The following is a 22,077-nucleotide window of genomic DNA, read 5'->3' as shown; positions in this document are numbered from 1 at the left end:
TGTGTGTGTGTGTGTGCGCGCGTGTTCCCTTCCTGCAAAGCACCATGTGGCTGGAGAGCCTTTCTCCCAGGAAGCTTTCTCCTAGGAAGCATCTGCCGTCCACACCCCCAGTGCCTGCTAAGGGTCACACGCGGTAGTAAGAACATATCAGCCCTGGTGTTTTGTTTTTTATTTCCAAATTGTAGCTGCACCTCCAAGCCACCTCCTCGCCCTCACGGTTGTGGCAGCGGAAAGTCCTTACAGTCTTCGAGTCAGAATCACATTGCTGCGGGCACCCATCAGTCCATTATATCTACCTCCAGCTGACCCTGACCCCCTTTGTCCCATCTGGGGGCACTAGGGTCAGAGGTCACCACGTCAGGGTGCCCACGCAGCCGAGGGCAGGCACCCCTCCTAGCCCCAAAAGAATTCCGGGTGCTCGGGAGGGGGCCTCAGGGTGGACCTGGGCCTGACTGGCCGGGAGGGTGGCAGGATCCGGAGGTCTCTCAGTGTTTCTCCAAGGGCCGTGTGTTAAGGGCCACCTGGCGTCCCAGGAGTCCGCGGCGGGCGTTGGTGGCCAGTCGCTGCTGTGCCAGGAAGGACTGGGCATGCGCAGGGGCCCGCGCCTCTCCTGCTCGCTGTTGCAGGGCGACGCCCTGGAAAGTGGGGCAGGGTGGGCGTCAGCGGGGCTCAAAGGGGGTGCCCTGCTCCTCCGACAGACACTCACCATGTTATACCAGGCGCTGATGAGCAGTTTTTCCTCCTGCTCCCGCTGGCTCCGGCTCTTTTCAAAATCCATCTACCCGGGAGGCAAGAATCAGGGGCCTGCACAAGGGTGGGGTGCGGGGAGGGCGGCCCTGAAGGCTACGGGGCAACCGTCACCTCCATATTCCGAATGCGGGCCGCCCGCTCGCGCAGCTGCGTCCTCAGGCTGTGGAGTTCCGGGGACAGCCCCACGGGGGCCTGTTGCTTGGGTTCCAGTGTCTGCATGACCTAGAGGTGGGGGCAACCCCCGCCAGCCACGGTGACTTCATGGTGGGCGGGCGGGGGCGCGGCTCGGGCGGGAGGGGCGGCCCCCGCGGTCTCACCGTGCGTGCCTTGTCCACGTAACGGCGGTAGCGCTCCTCCATGGCGCGCAGGTCGGCGTCCTTCTTCCGAAGGCTCTGCTGCAGCTCCTCGATGCGCCGGGCTGCGGGGGGCGGAGGGGAAGGGGGAGTACACGCCCGCGCTCAGGGCCATGTCAGGTTGGGGGGGCTGCCCCTCCCACCCACCCCCCATCCCTCCTGCTCTGCACTCACTGTTGCTATCTGAGGGTGGCTCCAGGTCCTCGATGTACTCCCGCTTCTGCTGCAGCTCCACATCCTCCTGGTGCAGCTGCTGCCTACAGGTGGGAACACGGAGGGCGGGCTCACCCCGGGGGGCCTGCAGGCACCCCAGCCACAGAGTGGTGCTCCAAGACCCCAGTCTGCGCCCACTGGCGAGGGGAGAGCAGCTCAGCAGGCTGAGAGCAGGCTTCACATGCGGGAGATCTGGGGGCCTGAGCAGCAGTGCCAAGAGCAGGCCCTGAGCACAGAGCCGGGAGCAGTTCCTGAGCACTGTCAGATGTGGCCACACAAAACCACAAAAGAAACTAGACTCCTTCCCATGGCCCAGCTTCTGTTTTGTTTGCTCATACCCAGTGTTGCTCAGGACTTACTCCTGGCTCTGTGCTTGGGACATTCTTCTGGGTCTGTGCTCAATGCTGACTCCTGGCAGGGTCTGGGGACTAGACTGAACCCAGGTTACCCACGTGCAAGGAAAGCGTCCTACCCTCTGCACTATATAGATCCAGCCCCTGGCCCAGCGTTTTGGATTGTTTGAGTCACACCCAGTACAGCTCAGAACTTATGGTGGCAGGTTTGGGGGACCCTATAGGGTGCCAGGGGTCAAACCCAGGTTGGCTGCATGCAGGCAAATGCTCTCCCCACTGTCCTATTGTTCTGGCCCCAGGCCCAGCTTCCTAAACTGGCGCTCACTGTGGGGTCCCGAGCAATCTGGCATGTCAGAGGTTTCTGAACAACCACCCAAGTTGAGTTGTGGTGATCTGGGGTGTTTATGGCAATACTTGCTGGGTCATATTTTTGGGGGAACAAAGAGGGCCCAGTGGGAAGAGTTTAGGAAGCCCTGGTCCTTGGCATGTTTTCACTGGTCGGGTTCCCCTCCTAAGCAACACCCCAACCCACACAGAACCCAGGCCCCCCACCTTTGCCCCAGCCCTGGGCCCCTGAAGGACTTACAGGTGCTCGTCTAGCTTCCTCTTCAGCACGGTGGGCTAGGGGCAGAAGGGACAGGCGGTGAATGGGGGTCCCTAGGATCCAGGGGTAAGGGGGTGTCACTCGGGGCCTCCATACTTACAGTGGACTTTCCAGAGCACCGGGCAGCAGTGGGGAGAGAGGGGGATTACTGCGGGGTGCGAGGGAGGGCGAGGCAGGGAGGAGGCTAGCACTCACGTCCTCAGGCTTGGCCCCCTGCTCCTGTGGGGCCTTCTGCAGCTCCTTCACCTGGGCCCGCAGCTCCGACAGCTGCTGCTGGTTCAGCCTACGAGGTTTGGGGGCCGCTCAGTGCCCGTGCCCACCTCTTTGCCGACGCAGCCCCCCCAGCCTCCACCGGGTCCGCACCGATGCTGCGTCTCCAGCCGGTGGCGCGCGCGGTTGGCTTCCTCCAGGTGGCGCTGCAGCTCCTCCTGCCGCTCTCGGTCCGCCGCCTCCTGCTGGCACAGCCGCTTGTTCTCCAGCTGAAGCCGCTGCAGTGTCTCCCTGCGCGGCGGGAGGGTCCGGTCACCCTGCAGGTCTGCCCGGGCTCCCCGGGCAAGGAGACGGCTGGCCAGGCATTCAGGTCCTGGCCAGGTGACGGAGAGCTTGGAGAGGAGGTGGGCGGGGCCGTTGCTGGCGGTGGGCCGGGTCACGGAGGATATATAAGTACTGGGCGGGGCTGCAGGGCAGCAAACCCCCACTTGATCCCACTCACTGGGAGTACTGAGCAGCAACTCTCTGCACCCGGCCCAGGACCTAGGGGCTTACTCAGGGCCGGGCCGTGCTCTGGGGTATGCAAACCGATGCGGGCGAATTTGATCCCGATGTAGGTGCGCCTGGTGGGGTTGGGGGTATGCAGCGGGTGGGCTCCAGAGGTTGAGCGAGCCCAGGGTACCTGAGCTCCGCAGGCAGAATCTCGGCTGCCAAATTTTCTGCAGTTGGTACGGTGGAATCCAATGAAGGTCCTGAAAAGTGTCAGCAAAGTCTTCCTGTCACTGTCCAGCACCCCAAGCCAACCCGGGCGAGGCTGCACGCCCTCAGGTTCCCCGAGGGTCACAGCTCACCTGCCTGGGCCAGTCCCCGACTCTGCAGCTGAGCACAGCGGAGCTCGTCGTTGGCCTCCCGCAGGGAGTCCCGTTCTGTCATCAGCCGCTGGAGACAGGGTGCAAACGTGCTACTCAGACAAGATCAGACCTGGGGAGCCGCAGTGGCGGGGAGGGGAGCACAGCCAGGCAGCCCAGGATGGGCAGGACAGGGTTTGGGCGATGGGCCCGCAGATTCACCTCCTTCTCCTTGGTAACCGACTCATACTTTTCTTCTAGATTTCGGCACTCGAACAGCCATTTCTCGGCCTTCATGGCCTCCTCCTGTCGCTGACTCTGCAGCTCCTGAACCTGCAGGGGTGAGGGTGAGGATGGCGGGATTGAAACAGGGGCAGGGGGTTCCTGTGTGTATGGGGGTGTGGGACAGAGGGACTCTGCTACAGAAGCCCTGGAGGGGGGGGGGTGAGGCTTAGAAAATGGGCGTGGCTTGAAGCAAACCTAGGGGCGTAGCTAATGAGGAACTCCTTGGGGTCCCACCCCAGGCCCTTTGCACACCTGCCTCCGCTGAGCTTCCAGCTGGGCGCGCAGGGAGCTGGCCCGCCGCAACTCTTCCTCCAGCTGCTGTGTGCGATCCGCGTGGTCCGAGTTGCGCTCCTCCAGCTGCCGCACCTGCCGCCGCAGCTCCCTCAGCTCTCCCAGCTGGCGCTGGCAACTGCTCAGTGTGGCCTCCAGCTGCCCCGCACGCTCTGAGGACTGCCTGGGGGAGGGGGCAAGTGGGGGCAAGGAGGTTGGGGTTTGAGCTAAACTTGGGTGTGAGACCTCCAGGCAAGGGGAATGTGTCCCTCATGAAGGCCTTTAGGTTCGAGGTCACGAAGGAAAGAACCAGACAAGGTGCAGCTGGAAGTTTTCAGGGTGCAGAAAAGGAGCCCCTTAAGAATCAATTAGTTGGGGTTGGAGCAATAGTACAGAGGGTAGGGCGTTTGCCTTGCACGCGGCCGACCCGGGTTCGATTCCCAGCATCCCATATGGTCCCCTGAGCACTGCCAGGAGTGATTCCTGAGTGTAGAGCCAGGAGTCAGCCCTGAGCATCGTCGGGTGTGACCCAAAAACCAAAAAAAAAAAAAAAATCAATTAGTTGATAATCAGTGATCCCTGACAGTGATAGTCTATGGCCATACCACTCTGAACTCGCCCCATCTCATCTGAAAGTGGGATAGTGGGGACACATTGGGGGGTGCAGGAACAGGGAGGAGGCGAAGAAGTCCTGGAGAGTCCCCAAGGGCAACGAAGTGGGGGAGGGTCGGGGCTCTCTAGGCACTTCACCACAAGGGTGCCAGGGGAGCCCTCTGAGGTGGTAGAAGGCGGAGGATGGTTGAGGGGGTGGGTGTTAAGAAGGTACAAGGGGGCCAGAGCGACAGGACAGCAGGGAGGGCGTTTGTTTGCCTTGCACCCGGCTGACCTGGGTTCCAACTCCAGCATCACATAGGGTCCCTTGAGCACTGCCAGGAGTAACCCCTGAGCACCGCTGGGTATGACCCAAAAAGCCAAAAAAAAAAAAAAATAGAAGGAAGAAGGTCTGCTGGCACCCAGTGGGGTGCCCGTGGGCGGCAGGCAAGGTTACTGCTTGGTGAAGGCCTAGAAGGCACCATGAGTGCTGGGGACATGGCAGGACTAGGGGCGGGAGAGTGTCCAGGGGCCACAGGGAGGGCATGCTGGGTGTCCAGGCGGGAGCCGTCGGGGCGACGCGGCCCCTCACCTGAGCTCGTCCATCTCGTCCTGCAGCGCCTGCGCCTCCTGGGCCAGGCTGGCGAGCGCCTGGTTGCGCTGCTGCAGCTCCACCACCTCCCGCTGCAGCTCGGCGCAGCGCGCGTGCTCGTCCTCGCGGCTGCTCTCCAGCCGGAAGTTCTCCTCCTGCAGCTGCTCCAGCTGCGTCTGCAGCAGCAGCAGCTTCTTGGACGTGAGGCCCGCAGGCCCGTCGCCCTGCGGCCGGCCCCCGCGCTCCCGCAGCGCCGCGTTCTCCTGCGCCAGGTTCTGCTTCTCTTCCGCCAGGAGCTCCAGCTGCGGGGCAGGGGGACGCTGGAGGTAGGGGCTCCGGAGGCGACCCCCACCCCCAACCCGAGGTGCCCCCGTTCGCACCTGCCGCTCCAGGTCCAGACAGCGCTGCCTGAGCTCGTCTCCTTCATCTCCATCCTCGCTCAGGAAGTAGTACTTGCGGGACTAAGCGGGGCACAGGGGCAGAGAAGTCAGGGACCCAGGGTGGGGGTGGGACGGAAAGGAGGCGGTCAAGAGATCCGCAGGATCTAGGAAGAGGAGGCTGGGAGGCCAGCTGGCTTTCCCAGGGTAACTGGCAGGACCTTCGAGGACCTGGCGAGGAATGGGCCAGGACCCAGAGAACGATGTGAGGAGGGGGACCTCCTCCTGGCGGGGTCCTTAGCCGGGGTCCCCCAGTCTTTACCTGGCTATCGAAGTTGTCATAGGTTTCCAATGACAGGCCCTCCGGGGGGTCCTTTGTCAGAAACTAGAGGGAAGCAGGAGACCAAGAGATGGATGTGCACTGAGCCCGGGCAGTTGATACTTCTGTGACCGCAAACCCTCTCTGCCCAACATCACAGAGGTGGTGCCCTCGGTTTGGGGGTTTGGGGCTCATCCCTGGCAGTGCGAGCTGAGGAGGGGGGGGTGTTTGCCCCTGACGGTGTTTGGGGAGAACCGTGAGGTGCCCAGGGTCAAAGTGGGGCATCTGGCACTCGGAGTCTGCTCTCTGCCCTTTGAGCTTTGGCCCTGGGCCCGGGGGTGTCCTTGGAACTGGCCGGCTGGGGATCAAGATTGGGAGATGCCAGTGGACACATGGGCCTTACCTCCTGGATGGCTTCCATCACCATCTTCTGGACAGACTCCTCCAGCGTCATGATCCTCTTAATGTGCTCTGGGGACAAGGTGCCGGCCACTGAGTGCCAGAGGGAGGTGGAGGACAGTGTGCTCCCCTGGGGATCCCTAGACCCCGACCCTCCCATACCCTGCTTTTTCTCGCAGCTGACAGCACAGCCCAGCACCAGCTGAAGCAGCTTGCCCAACTCCTCAGGGTCCGAGAACTTTCCAATGAGTTTCACATCCGGCCAGTCTTGTTCGGAAATAGGATAGCCCAGGACCTGAGCAAGAGCGGGGAGAGGGGTGTCGGGGCTCACGGACGCCCCCTGTGGCCCAGGCCACCCCCCAAATCCCTTCACTCACTTCCTGGGAGTAGCGTACCAGGCTCTGTAGGATGGTTGTCAGTTTGCTGACCTGGGGAGTGAACGAGGCGCTGTGTCCAACCCCCCAACCCCCCCCAGAAGGGGCCAGGCTAGATCCTACCCTGGCTGCCCCAGACTTGTCCCTCCGTATCCCTCCTCCATCCTGCTCAGCTCCACTCCCCTCGCCTGGGGTCCCTGACTGTGCTGCCTGCCCAACCTGTCCACTCCCCTGTCCGCAGAACACAGTCCCTCTGCACCTCCAGCCCTGCCCTCCCAGCACCATCATCTCTTCCTGGGGGTCCTGGCCGCAGCTCCCTTCATGCTCCATTTTGCTGGGAGCAGCCAGAGGTGAGCTTTTGCCCTGGCTCTGTAAAAACCCTTCCTTCGCTCTGCAGAACACTTAAAATAGAACCGTCGGCCCTGCCAGGCCTGCCAACCCTTGATGACCTCATCCACTCCGCTTCACCCGCACACCCAATGCTCCAGACCATCCCTGGATCTTTCCAAGCTCATGTCCACCCCGGGGCTTTCACCAGGGGTGGTGCAGGTGCCTGGAACAGGTGCCTACCCAGCTACCACTCAGCGGGCACCCCAAGCGCTTGCTCTCTCACCCCACCTGCTTCCTCTACAGAGGGCTCACTGCCCCCGGAAGTCATTGCTGGTGTTTGTGTCCCCAAGTGTCAGCTGTGAGAGGGCAGGCCGGCTATGCCACAGCAGCCTCCAGAGATGAATAGAAGGTACACGCTGGCTGGTCCCCAGATATCTGCCCCTCTCTCTGTCCAGGTCTTTCTCTCCATCACCCAGGACATGTGTCCAGCCTGACCCTCTGGCCATCTCTGTCCCCAGCCAGGCGTCCACCTGTCACCTTCAGCCTCCAGTTGGAACCTGGGTCATCGGAAATGTCCTGCAGCCAAGCCTCATGGAACCAGGAAGGATCTCTGGGAGAGGGAGAAGCTGGTCTGAGACCCTGGGCAGCACTGGGGAACCCACGCCCCCAAGGCCCCACTCACATCTGATTCAGAACATGGGCTACGGCCAGGCCACTGCTCAGGTCTTGGGGGCTGGTACAGGGGTGCGGGACGTTGAACGTTTGCAACTGGAGAGAGGAAAGGACCACAGGCAGTCAGGGTCTGGGGTAATCAGCGATACTTTGGCCATCAGCAGTGTAGTGGGGCGACCCGGCAGCTCCGCAGGGCGAGGCCTCTGCTTACCTGGGTGCGCAGGGGGCGTGGCCTCGCCTCACCTCTACCCAACCAGGTACAGCGGGGCGAAGGCGGAACTTCGCGTCCCCCACGGGCACCACGTGACGGACCAGCTCACCTGTGCTCTCGTCCCCACGTGACCCGGTCATGGAGGGGCGGGGCCTCACCTGTTAATTCCACGCAGACTTGCCACGTGATGGGGGCGGGTGCCCGGGCCAGAGTCCAACGGACCTGCTGGCCACTGAGCCCTTCCTGCTCCCAGCCCCCAGACTGAGGAGTGGACCGAGTCAGGGAGAGACGAGCGGGCACACACCTGTCCCCGGCCCCGCCCCCGACCTACCCAGGTGAGCAGAGACCCGCACAGCTCGGCCTTGTCCATGCTCATGGCTCCCGATCGGATTCGATCCCGGCCACGGAGCCCCCGCACCGCAGCCGCCTCCAGATCTGCCACCAGCGAGCGCTCGCAGCCCCGACCTCCCGCTCGGCCTAGAGCGCCGCCCCGCCCCGCCCCCTCGGCGCAGGCCCCGCCCCGAGCACGTGATCTCCCGCCTGCGCCCGCGTCGGCCTCCAGCGGCTCCATCTTGAATCCCGGCAAATGTCGGGGCCCGCCCTGCCACGAGGGGGCAGTGTGGGCCAGCCTTGCGCCGCCCGCGCGGCCCCTGCACTCGGCCTTCCTCGGCTCTTTTCGCAGGGGAAGGGGGGTAGCGGAGACTCACGATCGTTCCGCCGCGGCCGAGGCGGAGCCGCCGCACCCTGTTTACGGGCGCGTTCCCACCCGTTCCTTCCCTTCCCCGTAATGAAATTCTGGGGTCTAAGCACTTCGGCCCTGGAACCGATTCCGCGCTCGGGAGGCGCAGGCCAGAAGTTCCGTGGGCTCAGGGGAACCTCTGGGGTGAGCTGATCTGGGAGTCTTGTCCCCCACCCAGGGGTAGAGAGAAGGACACGGTTTGGCCCTAAGTCCTTGAGTGCCAAAAGGGCCAGGCAGGTAACTAGCCGCCCCGGGTGACGCGCAGACCCGCGCCCCCGTCCGACGCCGCCCTCCCCAGAGCAGCCCTGCGCCTGTGCGTCCCCCAAGACCCTTGCACCGGGCCCTTCTGCTTCAGCATATGGAGGGGGAGGGGCGCGCAACTACAGAAACGCGGGCTTTGGGGAACAGGGCTGTGCCCACCCCCAGATCCTGCCGATGGAACCCCGACACCGCAGCCCTATTGCTCGGTGCCTGCAGTCTTGCGGTCCCTGAGCTCAGCGACCGCAACGTCTAGGGCGACTGTCGTCGCCCCCCCCCACGACCCGCGGGGACCAGGGCCCTTTGCGCTCCCCGCGCGCCCGCGAGGAAACAGGTTCTGGGTGGAGCGGCTTTTAAGGGGCGCCCAGAGAAGCCCCGAATCTGCGGCAGCCCCTCCCCCGCGGGGCGGGCGAGGTAATGAGCAGTAATTAGAGGTTATTAGCTGTACCCCTAGGGAGGGGCAGGCTCGGCTTTGTGGGTGGGCCCGGACCCTGGGGAGGGGCGCTGCGCCCCGCAGGACGATAGCCACCCTATTGCTGCAGGGGCCAGACACAGACAAGGTCACTCTGTCGGCGGACACCGGGTGACAGCCCACTCACACACGCAGCCAAGCGCTCTCAGGGACCTTGGAGACTCATCTACACCCCCATATCCCTTTCCCGGGTTGTTTTCAGCCACCACCTCTCCCCGGAGCTGGGGGGGGGGGCGGGGGAGCTGGGAGGAAGGGGACAAGGGCCAGCCGCGCCGAGCTTCCGGACCCGGCCGCCTTCCGGCTCCCCTTGCCCACAACCAGAGGGGAAATGGCCCCCCTTGACCAGAGAGGCGCTGGAAGGGGAGCCGGAAGTCCGGCTGTGCCAGGATGGGGGGGGGGGTCTAGAATGCCAAGAGCGGCTTTGCTTGGCCCCCGTGGTTGGCAGACAAATATGTGGGCTGGGGGCTCCCTATGTTGGCCAAGCCTGCCGGGGTCCTCTCTTTTGGGGGCAACACGGGCTGCCCTAATTTCACCTCTATCATGGACATTCTAGAGGCTGTCAACCCATACCCCCAGATTTAAGAACATGCCTGGGGTCCTCCTACTTTGCAGAAGCCTCAACCATTCATTGGGGCACTCGAAGGAGCCTCCCTCCGGGCCTCACAGGGGAGACCAGCGATCCCCAAGATAGAATTTCTCAGGAACCCCACTGTTGGGGGTGGATGTGAGAAGGACGGATTCCATGGCATAAGGACAACCCCCAAGACAGAGCAGGCACCCCTCTACCGTGGGGGACAGAGGTGAACCCCCATCCTGGGTGGAGGGACTGAGCGCAGGTCTGGGCCCGGAGCACTGGGCTGCTTGGGGGACCCCACCCCCTCCTGCCTGTTTCCAGGAACAGCTGGGCCCAGCCTGGGCTGTGCTGCTGGGAAGCCAGTGACTCACCCCTCCCGCGGCCACAGCTGGACCCCCGCCTGCCCCCTCGGGCCTCCACATCTGGATAGAGACCCTGGGTTCCCACACTGGGAGGATTGTGGAGGATAGTGCCACGGGGCTTGGGACTCCAAGTCCCATCATCCCTGGGGTAGGAGGTGGGGGGTGGCGCGTCCCATACATCCCTGCAGTGGGATATTCGGGAAGGGTCCCTGCGGGCTAGAGACTCACATCGTTCCAGCAACAACCCCCATACACCCTCTCACCCTCTGGCCCTGCCCCGCATCTATGGGGGGGGGGGCACCAGGCCCTGAGCAGCGCGGGTGCATGGCCGTCGGTGTGAGAGGGCTGGGCCGGGGGCGCATTGGGGACTGGCCGTTGCACCCTCTGTCCCCCCCCTCCCGGGGCCAGTATTGAGGTGCTGCCAGCTCTTCTGACTGCAGGCTCTCTCGCTCCCGCCTGGTTGTTGAAAGTGGGGGAAGCCGTGCTGCTCCCAGCAGTCCCCACAGTGCTCCGGTGCACAGGAGAGCTCCCACTGGTGCCTGGGTGCTGGGGAGGGGGCAGCAGGCCGGATCCCCGAGCGCCCCTGTCCTGGGTGACCAGAGCAGCTGGTTCCCTGCAGCTGATGGCCCTGCTTTAAGGGTCTGCTGCTGTGCAGACCAGGTCCCGGCCCGTGTTGTGTCCCCTCCTCCATGTGACAACCGCCATGCAGGAGGCCTGACCCTGGGCGGCACATCCCAGAGGGACGAGGTGGCTGGTGACACGGCGACTTGAGCTCGCGGACATGGTCCCGCTGTATACGAGCCTGGATGACCTGTGCGGCTCCGGCCACCTAGTGCCCCGTGTGCCGGGTCGTCTCATCGCAGTGGGGCCGGGCGCCCCGGTGGCCCTGGACGGTGGATCGCAGTGTCCGCAGCCCTGCGTGGGGGCCGGGACGGCGCCAAAGTCACGCGGGGGTGGGGTGAGGCCGCCCCGCGTCCCACCGCTTGGGGAGCTGCGGGGGCGCGTGCGTCGTGCGTGACGTGAGTCACGACGGGGGTCGCTGCGTGCGTGGAGCCGACGCGGTCGTGCGTGCGAGCGCGCGGGGGTGGGCGGGCCTGGCCGGCTGCGCGGGCGGGGGCGGCGGCGGGAGGGGGGCGCTGGGAGCCCGGGCTTGGGGGGAGCAGCTCCAGGGGGCCGCCGTTAACCCCTTCCTGCCCGCTCTGAAACTGGGGCCCCTAGGCCAAGCACAGGGGCTTCCCTAGCGGCGCGCGGGGCCGTCCCCTGTGTGTGTTGGGGGGGGGTTGAGCGAACCCCGGTTACCATGGGAACCGAATTCCCGCGCAGCTCGACCTCTTCCTTCTCCCCAGGCACTCCTCCCTTCCTACTCGCTCCCCCACACCGTGTCCCCAGACCCCTCAGACCCTGCTGGGGTCTGGGCCCCCTCTACCCCCGGGCACGGGGGTGACGGCGAGCGAGGCTGGAGTGACTCAGGCCAGCCCGGGGGTCTCCTGGCCGCAGCCGATCTCGCTCCCCCTCTCCGCCCCCGTGACTCATGCCTCTTGGCTTTCCCCGCGGGTGACTCAGGCCCCTGGGGAGGGGGCTGCCGGACCCGAGACCCCCTTCCAGACGCGGGGCGATGGGGGGCGGGGCTCCGACCAGCGCGGGAGAGTCCGCGTCCGCCCGCGCCTCCCGCTGCCGAGGCGCATGCACGCAGCCTTCTCCCCCAACCCCGGATTGGGGTCCTGTTCCCCCCAGGCCTCCGGGAACCCAGCCTGCTGCCCCTCCCCCACCCTCCAGCCCACAGGATGTTTTGGCAGCGCCCTTGGCGGCAATGAAACGGTTAAAGCCGTTGTTTTCTTATTCATTTCGTCCCAGGGTCCCTTTTGACTCAGAGGGAGCGGGGCTCCCAGAGGCCAGCTCTCAGCCTGCACCCACTTGGGGCCCCGGGGGTGTCTCCTGAAGTGCCCCATCTGAGCTCAGAGACCAGCTCGCCCCAGGTCTCTAGGGCCGAGCGCAGGGGCTCCCCTGCGTTTCCCCATCCGTAAAGGGGGACTAAGTATCAGGACTCTGGGTGGCCCCGCGCACGGGGCCCGCGGGGAACTCCTCCAGACGCGCCGGACCCTCCCCCGGGTGCCATGCAGAATCCTAGCCCTGCCGCCCGGCCCCACCTAAGCTTCCTGAGGCCACGGGGTTCATCCCATCCACCCCTGCCCTGTCGGGCACCCAGGAAGTGAGAGGCGGGGCAGGAATGAGGCGGAACCTGTCCAGCCCGTCCACACCCCGCCCCTCACCCTCATTCCGGGCCCTGAGAGGGCCCCCCCACGCTGGGGGCCCCACCCCCGCGCCCGGACGCCTGGGCCCTGACCCTAGGGAGGGCACGGCCGCCGCGGACAAACCGTGTCTCCGGCACATCCTGTGGACGGCAGCTGGGTGCGCCCTCCCCGGGCAGAGCCCAAATTGCCAGGGGGGCAGAGTAAACATCAGGGCGGCCAGGCCAGACTTGGGGGGGGAGCCAGAGTGTACACATATAGTCACCCCCAGACAGCCAGTCCAGACACACCCCCTCCTGTCACCCAGGCCACAGACAGATGGCCACTCAGGAAGGAGGGACAGGTCCAGACACGCGTCTGAGCAGGATGCAGGGCTGGGACCCCATGGCAGGGCCCAGCCCCCCAAGGGGGGAGGGGTGTGGCTCCCAGTGGACAGGAGACGGTTCACACAGGTGATACATGCACTGGACAGACACTGGGCAGCTGCATGTCAGCCTAGGGGGCAGATGTAGAGGGACCCTGGGAGGTGGAGCAGCGGGCAGGGTTCTGGCCTTGCACAGTGCTGACCTGTGTTCCATGCCCGGCATCCCAGGTGGTCCCCCAGCACCGCGGAGTGGGACCCCAAAACCCAAACAAAGCTGTGGCGTCCATGGAGGTGCAAGGGGCCCGCCTGGGGCTCTTGCAGAGAGCCTGCCCCGCTCCAGGACAGATGGACTCACCTTGGGAGGCGCAGGCGCCCTGCCCTGACACCCCAGAAGGTGCAGCTGCGCCAGGCCCCCGTCCAGCGCCACCAAGTCTGAGAGTCATAGACTCCCCCTCCCGCTGCGTGTCCGTCACAGTGGGCTTCAGGGTCTTGGGCTGCACCCACACACACGCCTCACAGACATGCACATATAGCCATAGACACACACAGGTCACACATACAGACACACACCAGTAAACCACACATACACACACACACACACACACACACACACACACACACACTGTCGGAGCCAACGGAGCACAGCCCAGCCATGCACATCCTCGGGACAAAGAGCTGCACAGACACAGACCCCAACCAGACACACGCATACACCCTGGGTACACAGTCACCCACAAACACAGGTACACACACAGAGAAAAGCCACAGACACACCGAGGCCAGATGTATGCTCTGACACGGGCTGATGTGGGGACACACAGACACCAGACAGACAGATACACCTAAACACACATGCTCAGACACACACAGCCACAGTCATGCTTACAGATACACATAACAAATACACCCAAACACACATGCCCAGATGCAGACACAGTCATTTCTCTCTTACACAGAGACACACACACCCAGATATAGACACAGATGCCCAAACACACAGAAACACACACCCAAACACACATGCCCAGACAGTTATTTCTCACACACACACATATGTACCCAGACACATACACATGCCCAGACACACATCCAGTCATCTCTCACATACACATACACTTATACCCACACACACCCAAACACACATGCCCAGACACACAGTCATCTTACACACACACAGACACACACACCCAGACATCCAGACACAAACACACACCCAAACACACATGCACAGACACACACAGTCATCTCTCACATACACACAGACACACACACCCAAACACAGTCATCTCTCTCACACAGGCACATACACAGACACACATACCCAGATACAGACACACACAGACACACAAATGCACAAACACAAACACACCCAAACACACATGCCCACACACACAGTCATTTCTCACATACACAGGGACACACACACATTACCCAGGCACATACATACACATCCAAATACACATGCCCAGACACACAGACACACCCAGCCATCTCTCACAATCACATACATAGACACACACACATGCACACACACCAAAACATACATGCCCAGACACACACAGTCATCTCTCACATATCCTCGGATACACAGTCATCTCTCACAAACATACACAGATGCAGATACAAACACACATACACCACAATCATGTCTCTTCAGGAGCTGCAGCTGTGCATCCAGAGGGCCCCATGGCCTCTCATTCTCAGCCCTTCCCACCCCCACGAGGCCCAGTGCCCCCCCTTACAGCCCAGCAGGCACCCTGCACCCCTTCCCGAGGTCCCCACAGGCCGGGCAGAGCTCCTAACACTTCCTGCCTCTGAGTGGCCCCCTCTTTCCTGTCCTTTGGCCACTTCCTCCTGGCCAGGCCTGCCTTCCCTGGAAAGGGGGTGCAGGAGCTCCACTGCACGAGAGACCCCAAGCTGTGGCGGGGCAGGGGAGGATCCCCATGCCCAGCCTTGTCAGCCCAAGGACAGAGCTGCTTCCTGCTTCCAAGAAAATCTGGAGCCTCCTCTCCAGAGAAGGGGTGAGGGACCCCCAAACCGCAAAGGTGGGGGAGGGCCACAGTGGGCAGGCCAGGCTCAAGTCCACGGCCTAGGCATGGTGCTGGGGTGTGTGGGCCGCTGCCTCTCCTGACTCAGACCCCCCTCCAGTTTCCTGGTGAGGCCCTGGCTGGTCAGTGAGGGGGGAGGGGGCAATAGGTTATTTATAACAAGGAGAAGTCCCTCCCGGTAAGGCCAAAAGCCCCACACAGCCCTCTGTGGTGGGGGGCTGTGAACTTCCCCTTTAGCCTGGATCCCCCACCTCCGGGAGTTGCTCCCAGGGCTGGGCCCAGAGGCTGGTCCCCAGGCGGCTGCACCTAGGCTGGGTGGGGGAGGGGGCGACCCCATCACCCCTGCTCCCTGGGCGCCTGGCCCTTGGCGCCAGCAGGGCGGCATGAGGGGGCGGTGCCAGGCCACAGGGTGAGAATGGCTGGTCCGGAACCGGCTGTACCAGCTTGGCTGGGCCCCCGCCCTCCCTGGCCAGGCCCCACCCCGCCCCTGTTCAAACACCCCTGCATTGCACTTGAGGCTACAGAGGGACCCCCCAGCAACCCCCTGCGCCCCACTCCCTGTACCCTGCACCCCTCCAAATGAAGGGGTCTAGGTGACAAGTGCTGCAGGACTGGGCGTCGGGCTGGCACTGCCCAGGGTGGCTGTGGGGGCTTTTGCTCACCCTACTCTTGGGGCTGAGCTAGGGGACAGCAAGGGGACAGCAGCTTTGCTTCCGCCAGCTCCCTGGTGGACGGAGAGGGCAGAGGCGGCTGGGCTGTGGGCAGGAAGAGTTTGTGAGGGTATCTGGGCCTCCTCCAGACTCCGGGTGTCGGCTATTAAAATAATAATTAGTATTTCTCAGGCTGTCTGCTCCCCCAGTCTGTCTGACTGCTGGCAGAAGGCCTCCCCCGGCTCCCTGCCCCCCCAGGGTTTGGGTCCCCGGGTCAGGATGATCCCGGCCCTGACTTCCTGCACCCACGTGGCCGGGACCCCCTAGGATGGGGGTGGGGCGCCTCAACTCGTGCTGGGACTCCCCGGGCTTACTCACGGGGATGGAGGGGGTGAGTTGGGCCTGCAAGTGGCTGCCCTCGAGGCAGACCTACCTCCCCCCCCCCACACACACACACGCTGCCCGCTGCGCCCCCGCAGGGCCCAGCCAGATGTCAGCTGCAGTTCTGCAGTTATTAGCATGGGCGGGAGACACTGGCTTGGCCGCGGGCCCGCCAGACTCAGCGGCCGCTGGAATCTCCCGGGAGCCCGGGGCGGGGGAGGGGAAGGGGCACCCGGGGGTCACGAAGACCCTCCAAAGGCCCGCGCCGGGGACGCCCCGACTGCAGCCGGTTCTTTTCCCCTCGGTGTTGGCTGGACTTCCCCCTGCCGCCCCCCACGTCTGTTTCTTTCCTTTCCCTTCTCTCTCTCACTGGGGGAGCTCGGGGCTGCCAACCGGCGCGCTCCGTCCCAAGCGCGCTCTGCACACAGAAAAACACCAACCCGGGGACCCGGAGGTCTCCCCCTCCCACTGCGTCCCAACGGCGTCCCCCGTTAAGGAGGGCACTAACCCAGCCTCCCCTCCCCTCTGCGTTTCAGGGAAGGTGGAAAGCTCCGACGCACCCTTCCTCCTCAACTAATCAGGGCAAAGCCTTTTGCCCACCCGAGCGAGGGAGAGGCGACCCCAGCTCGTCGAGGGTGCCCGAGCGGGGAGGGGCTCCAGAGTGCCTGGCAGAAGGAAGGGCACCCCGCCCCAAGGAGGAGGCTGCCGTGCCAGCCCGCCCAGGCGCCCGGGGCGCCTGGAGGCATCGTCCCGCCCCTCCGCGCCCCGACGGGCCGGGGGCGAAGTCCGACCCAGGCCCGCGGGCAGGCGGGGACCTGCAGGGCTGGGTCGGGCCAGGCCCGGCCTGGCAGGACGCGGCCCCAGAGCGGTGGGGTGGGGCCGGGCCAGGAGGCCGTGGGGCCCCCCTCCCCGAGGGCGGCGGCCGGGGCTGGTCGGGACTAGCCGTCCGGGGGCCCGGGCGCGCCCTGGGACCTGGCAGATACCCGGGCTCCCGGCGGCTGGCCCCGGGCCCCGGGAGCGCGCTGGCCCCACCCCTTCCTGTTCCCTTATTTGGGCTTCGGGGGCGAGACTCCGGGGGGCCGCCCCGCCCCGCGCCGGGCCCGTGGACTCCGGGTGGGTTTCCATGGCGACCAGGCCCCGTCGCGACCCCTTCCGTGGCGCGGATGGAATCGTCCCCGCGCCACCCGCCGGGGCGATCGCCACGGGTCGAACCATTGCGGGGCGGGACGCGGGGGGGAAACGGGGTCCCCCTGCCTTGGCGGCGGGGCGGGGTGCACGCCGCGGGGCTCGGCGAGGGGCGTAGCGCCCCGTGCGTGTGGCGAGGCGCCGCAGCCCGCCGGACCCAGGGCGGGGCGCACGGTCCCGCCGGAGCCGAGTGACGGAGGCAGGGCCGGGCGCTTCCCCCGGGCTGTTGCCACACTTCCTGCCACGGCGCCCCGTCCCCAGCCGGTTCTAAGGAGTGGGGTTGGGCGGCCGCGCCCCAGCCGTCGGGCTGGGTCTGGGCACCTGGAGCCGACGCGGTGACGGTCAAGCTCAGGGTCCCGGGAGGGGGTAGGGCTCCCGGCGCCTATGCTGGGGAGGCGGAGCCTGCACCCCCCAAATCCTCGCAGATCCCATGGCTCTGGTCTCTACCCTCGCGGGACCCTCTGCTGTTGTCATTCATCGCCGAAGAGGCGCCCAACCCTTCTAAGGCTCCTTCTGGAGGGGCTTCGCAGCTGAACCTCGAGACCCCCCAGTCTCTGAGAGTCCCCCTTCTGGGCATCTCACATATCCTCCCTGACTCAGTGTCCCCTCCAAGGTCCTCAGTGACTTTCTGCACACTAAATTTCCCCCAATTCCTTCTCTAAGATTATGGAAGGGGACCCCTCCTCACTGCCTGCATCAGGGGTTCCCCCACCCTCTCCTGGGGACCCTTTTGTTTCACTGGCCCTCCCTTTTTATGAACTCAGTTTCCCGTGTGAAAAGCGCAGCTCCTCATCCCGGTACCCAGGGACCCCAGTTACTAAGGCAGGGGACTCCTCGACCTGCCCCCATTCACCCTGCACATTGCCCTCCTTTGTGGCGGTTTCTTTTTTAAACCTTCCAGCCTCCTCTGTGATGCTCCAAGTCCCCAACTCCTTCTCATTTACAATCTGGAACCACCCCCCAGCCCCCATCCCGGCTTTGTTTTGCATCAGTTCCTCCTATCCCGCTTCTCCTATTCCGGGGGACCATCGCTTTCCCAGGAGGCTGTCCCCGGGGTGCCTCGGATCGCGCCAGCACCCCCCCTCCGGTTGGCCCGGGGTCCTCCGCGCCCCTCCCCTGCCGCCGCGCCGAGCCCGTGGCCGCTGTTTACAAGGACACGCGCTTCCTGACAGTGACGCGAGCCGCCTCCTCCCCTTCCCCACGCGGGAGGAGGGGGGCGCGGGGGCCCGGTCGCGCGCGGGCCAATGGGAGCGCACTTCCGCAGCTGACACCGCAGTATAAAGGCGCGGGGCTCGGGCTCCGCGGCTGGGACCTTGAGCGCGGCCGGGCCAGCAGCTGAACCTGCGGGGAGCGGGGAAGACAGGGGGAAGCGACACCCAAGACCTCGAGCACAGCGCGCCCGGGACGGCCGGAGGGTGCTCGAGCAGCCGCCGGAGCTTCCGCGCACAGCCGCCGGCTGCCCGCTCTCGGCCCGGGGCCAACGTCCAGGAAGCCCCGTCCGGACCCAGGCAAGCCACCGGCCGCCCCCGATCGCGCGCCGCGAGCCCAGGGGCGGCCCCACAGGGACCACCCCCCACCTCCCCGGCCCCCGGACCGCCCGGATGTGCACGAAAATGGAACAGCCCTTCTACCACGACGACTCGTACGCAACGGCGGGCTACGGCCGGACCCCGGGCGGTCTCTCTCTCCACGAGTACAAACTCCTGAAACCCAGCCTGACTCTCAACCTGGCCGATCCCTATCGAGGTCTCAAGGCGCCCGGGGCGCGGGGGCCGGGCGCCGAGGGCAGCGGCAGCGGCAGCTACTTCTCCAGCCCGGGCTCGGACACGGGCGCGTCGCTCAAGCTCGCCTCCTCGGAGCTGGAGCGCTTGATCGTGCCCAACAGCAACGGCGTGATCACCACGACGCCCACGCCCCCGGGACAGTACTTTTACCCCCGCGGGGGCGGCAGCGGTGGGGGGGCCGGCGGTGCCGCGGGCGGCGTGACCGAGGAGCAGGAGGGTTTCGCCGACGGCTTTGTCAAAGCCCTGGACGACCTGCACAAGATGAACCACGTGACGCCCCCCAACGTGTCGCTGGGTGCCAGTGGGGGACCCCCGGCCGGGCCCGGGGGCGTCTACGCGGGCCCCGAGCCGCCGCCCGTCTACACCAACCTCAGCAGCTATTCCCCAGCCTCAGCGCCCTCCGGGGGCGCCGGAGCCGCGGTGGGTACCGGGAGCTCGTACCCGACGGCCACCATCAGCTACCTCCCTCACGCGCCCCCCTTCGCTGGCGGCCACCCGGCGCAGCTGGGTCTGGGCCGTGGCGCTTCGGCCTTCAAAGAGGAGCCGCAGACCGTGCCCGAGGCGCGCAGTCGCGACGCCACGCCGCCCGTGTCCCCTATCAACATGGAAGACCAGGAGCGCATCAAAGTGGAGCGCAAGCGGCTACGGAACCGACTGGCGGCCACCAAGTGCCGGAAGCGGAAACTGGAGCGCATCGCGCGCCTGGAGGACAAGGTGAAGACGCTCAAGGCCGAGAACGCGGGGTTGTCCAGCACGGCCGGCATCCTCCGCGAGCAGGTGGCCCAGCTCAAACAGAAGGTCATGACCCACGTCAGCAACGGCTGCCAGCTACTGCTGGGGGTGAAGGGACACGCCTTCTGATCGCCCCCCCGCACCTCCGCACCCCCTACGGACCTTCCCCAGCTTGGACGGCTGGGCGCACGCCTCCCACGGGGCGAGGGGGCAGTCGGTGGGGCACCCATTCGGGGGGCCTGGGGGCGCCGCCCACCACACTGGACACTGGCCCTCCGGCTCTGCGCCTCAGTCCTCCCACCTTGACGTTTACAAGAAAGACCCCCTTCCACGTTGTGTTTTTTTTTTTTTTTGTATTTTTTTTTCTGCTGGAAACAGACTCGATTCATATTGAATATAATATATTTGTGTATTTAACAGGGAGGAAAGGCAGGGGCGATCGCGGCGGAGCTGGCCCCGCCGCCCGGTACTCAAGCCCGTGGGGACACTAGGGAGGGGAGCCCGCCCCCCCCCCCCCCGCCTCTTAGCCCTCCCCCCTCTGCGCCGTACTGTGGCGAAGAAAGACGCGCTTGGTCTCTAAAGAGTTTATTTTAAGATGTGTTTGTGTGTGTGTGTGCGCGTTTGTTGTTCTGACTTTTTATTGAATCTATTTAAGTAAAAAAAAAAATGGTTCTTTATTAATTTCTGTGTTTTATTTCCAAGCCGGGCGGGCGGAGGGAGGAGAGAGTAATAGGGTGAGGGGGGCTGACCCCCACCCCACGACGGTGTGAGGCTGGCGCCCGGCTCCAGCGCTGCGCAGGCATCTCGTGGCCTGACGCCTTAACGCCGGAGCCTGCCGGCGCGCCCTGACTCCCAGGGCTGCAAGGTCCGGGGACGGGACGCGGTCCAGACGCCTCGCGCCGCGATGGGGTGGGGGAGGGCGGGCCTGGACGCGCGGGCAGGGGCGCAGGCGCGGCCCCGCCTCCCGCGCGCGCCGGGGCTTTCCCCGCTGACGCAGCGGAAGCGCTGCCCATATATGGGCCGATTCAGCCTAGTGACGCGCCGGCGGTCTCCGGGCAGATTCCGGGAATCCCCTCCCCCGCTCTGCCCGGCAGGGCCCGGGCGACGGGAAGGGGGCCGGGATTTTCCCAGGCGGGCTATTGCTTGGGCCCGGAAAGCCCCAGGCCTGGGTCCAGAGCGTCCCTGGGGAGCGACCCGCCGCGCTCCAGGGTCCCAGGACATCAGCCTACTGTCACCACCGCCATCGCCTCCCCCATCAAACTGGCGTCCGCGCCCGAGGCCAGGCGCGCCCAGTCCGACCAGACCCCGACTGGGGGTGGGGATTTGCAGGTCGCGCGTCCTTGCGGCCGCGGTCCTCTCCGCCCCCACCCCGCATCAGGAAGGGCGGCGCCCGCCTGCCAGTTTCCCGTCTCGGTGCCAGGCCGGGAGCAGGGCGGCTGCCAGGTCTGGTCCTGCCGGGGCGGCCTTCGCTGGGGCCGCCCTGAGTGCGTGGCACCGCCCCCGCGGCTGGAGCGCCCCCCGGGGCCCTGGCTGGTTTCGGTTTGGGGAGGGTTGCCTGAACATCCCGGAGGACTCCCCCAGGCTGAGCGTCCAACTTTGACACATCTGGGATTGGAAAAGTGACAGCAGCTGGGAGCAGGACGCAGTGGACGAAAAGACCGAGGAAGCGCCACCAAAGTTTAAATTGCGAGCCAGGACAATTTAAACTTCATTTGTAAAAAGAATGAACGAGAACCTCCAGTGGTTTACAAGTTTTTTTTGGGGGGGATCATACCTGGGGGTGCTAGGGCTTGGTCCTGGCTCTGCCTTCAGGGATCTTTTCTGGGGTGGGGTAGACCATCTGGGTGCCGGGAATCAAACCTGGATCAGTCACGTGCAAAACGAACACTCTACCCGCTGTCCTAGCACTCCAGCCCAATTTAGGAGATTTGAAACCACATCATCGGAGAAATCCTGGGGAACATCAGAGTAGATCTCACAGGCAGAGTTCCCAGTCTCAGGAAACAGGAAGTTACTAGTCAGAATGGAGGGGCCCAGGAGGGGGAGATAAGGTCAATGAGACCAGGGGAGACAGATCAGATCCTGTGAAGGAGGATCCGGTCCTAAACATTTAGGAGGAGATCCCTGGCCTTTGAGGGTTTTATGCATCCAAGTCAGTATGTGGACAGGAATGGGGGCTCAAGAGAGGCCAGGCCCCAAGTCTCAACAGCATCGAATGCATCCAACGGCGATGGCGTGCACGCGGGACCAGAGTGTTAATACAGTGGGTAGGGCGTTTGCTTTGCATGTGCCAGACCAGGGTTCGATCCCCAGCATCCCATATGGTCCCTTGAGCAACTGTCATCCCTGTTGCTCATAGATTTGCTTGAGCGGGCACCAGGAACTTGTTACTGTTTTTGGCATATCGAATATACTAGACTTGGGTAGCTTGCCAGGCTCTGCTGTGGGCAGAATACTCTCGGTAGTCTGTCAGGCTCTCCCAGAGGGATGGAGGAATAGAACTGGGTCGGCTGCGTGCAAGGCCCTAC

General features: G+C 64.6%; 2 protein-coding genes across 3 annotated transcripts; one reads left to right on the top strand and one right to left on the bottom strand.

The window, feature by feature from the left end:
* Positions 1 to 152: 152 nt before the first annotated feature.
* On the bottom strand, positions 153 to 8,237 carry HOOK2 (hook microtubule tethering protein 2). Of its 2 annotated transcripts, XM_004616601.2 has the most exons (21): positions 8,083 to 8,237; positions 7,551 to 7,636; positions 7,406 to 7,478; positions 6,542 to 6,592; positions 6,327 to 6,459; positions 6,169 to 6,236; positions 5,769 to 5,831; positions 5,450 to 5,530; positions 5,070 to 5,371; positions 3,869 to 4,070; positions 3,554 to 3,664; positions 3,335 to 3,422; positions 3,166 to 3,235; positions 2,637 to 2,774; positions 2,469 to 2,556; positions 2,256 to 2,290; positions 1,278 to 1,360; positions 1,068 to 1,168; positions 862 to 972; positions 707 to 778; positions 153 to 635 (listed from the first exon to the last, which is right to left on the bottom strand). In XM_004616601.2, the coding sequence occupies exons 1-21, from the start codon at positions 8,125 to 8,127 to the stop codon at positions 486 to 488; spliced, it is 2,151 nt and encodes a 716-aa protein (XP_004616658.1). In that variant the 5' UTR covers positions 8,128 to 8,237; the 3' UTR covers positions 153 to 485. The 2 variants fall into 2 exon arrangements, with proteins under 2 accessions (XP_004616658.1, XP_054982686.1); XM_055126711.1 differs by lacking the exons at positions 7,406 to 7,478; positions 7,551 to 7,636; positions 8,083 to 8,237 and adding an exon at positions 7,157 to 7,394.
* Positions 8,238 to 18,331: 10,094 nt separating this feature from the next.
* On the top strand, positions 18,332 to 20,230 carry JUNB (JunB proto-oncogene, AP-1 transcription factor subunit). Its single transcript, XM_004616602.2, has one exon. It carries the CDS (start codon positions 18,635 to 18,637, stop codon positions 19,676 to 19,678), a length of 1,044 nt encoding a protein of 347 aa, XP_004616659.1. The 5' UTR covers positions 18,332 to 18,634; the 3' UTR covers positions 19,679 to 20,230.
* Positions 20,231 to 22,077: the final 1,847 nt, after the last annotated feature.

Source organism: Sorex araneus, chromosome 2 (assembly GCF_027595985.1).
Source record: "Sorex araneus isolate mSorAra2 chromosome 2, mSorAra2.pri, whole genome shotgun sequence".
Taxonomy (NCBI): domain Eukaryota; kingdom Metazoa; phylum Chordata; class Mammalia; order Eulipotyphla; family Soricidae; genus Sorex; species Sorex araneus.
This window is presented reverse-complemented; position numbering and strand designations above follow the sequence as displayed.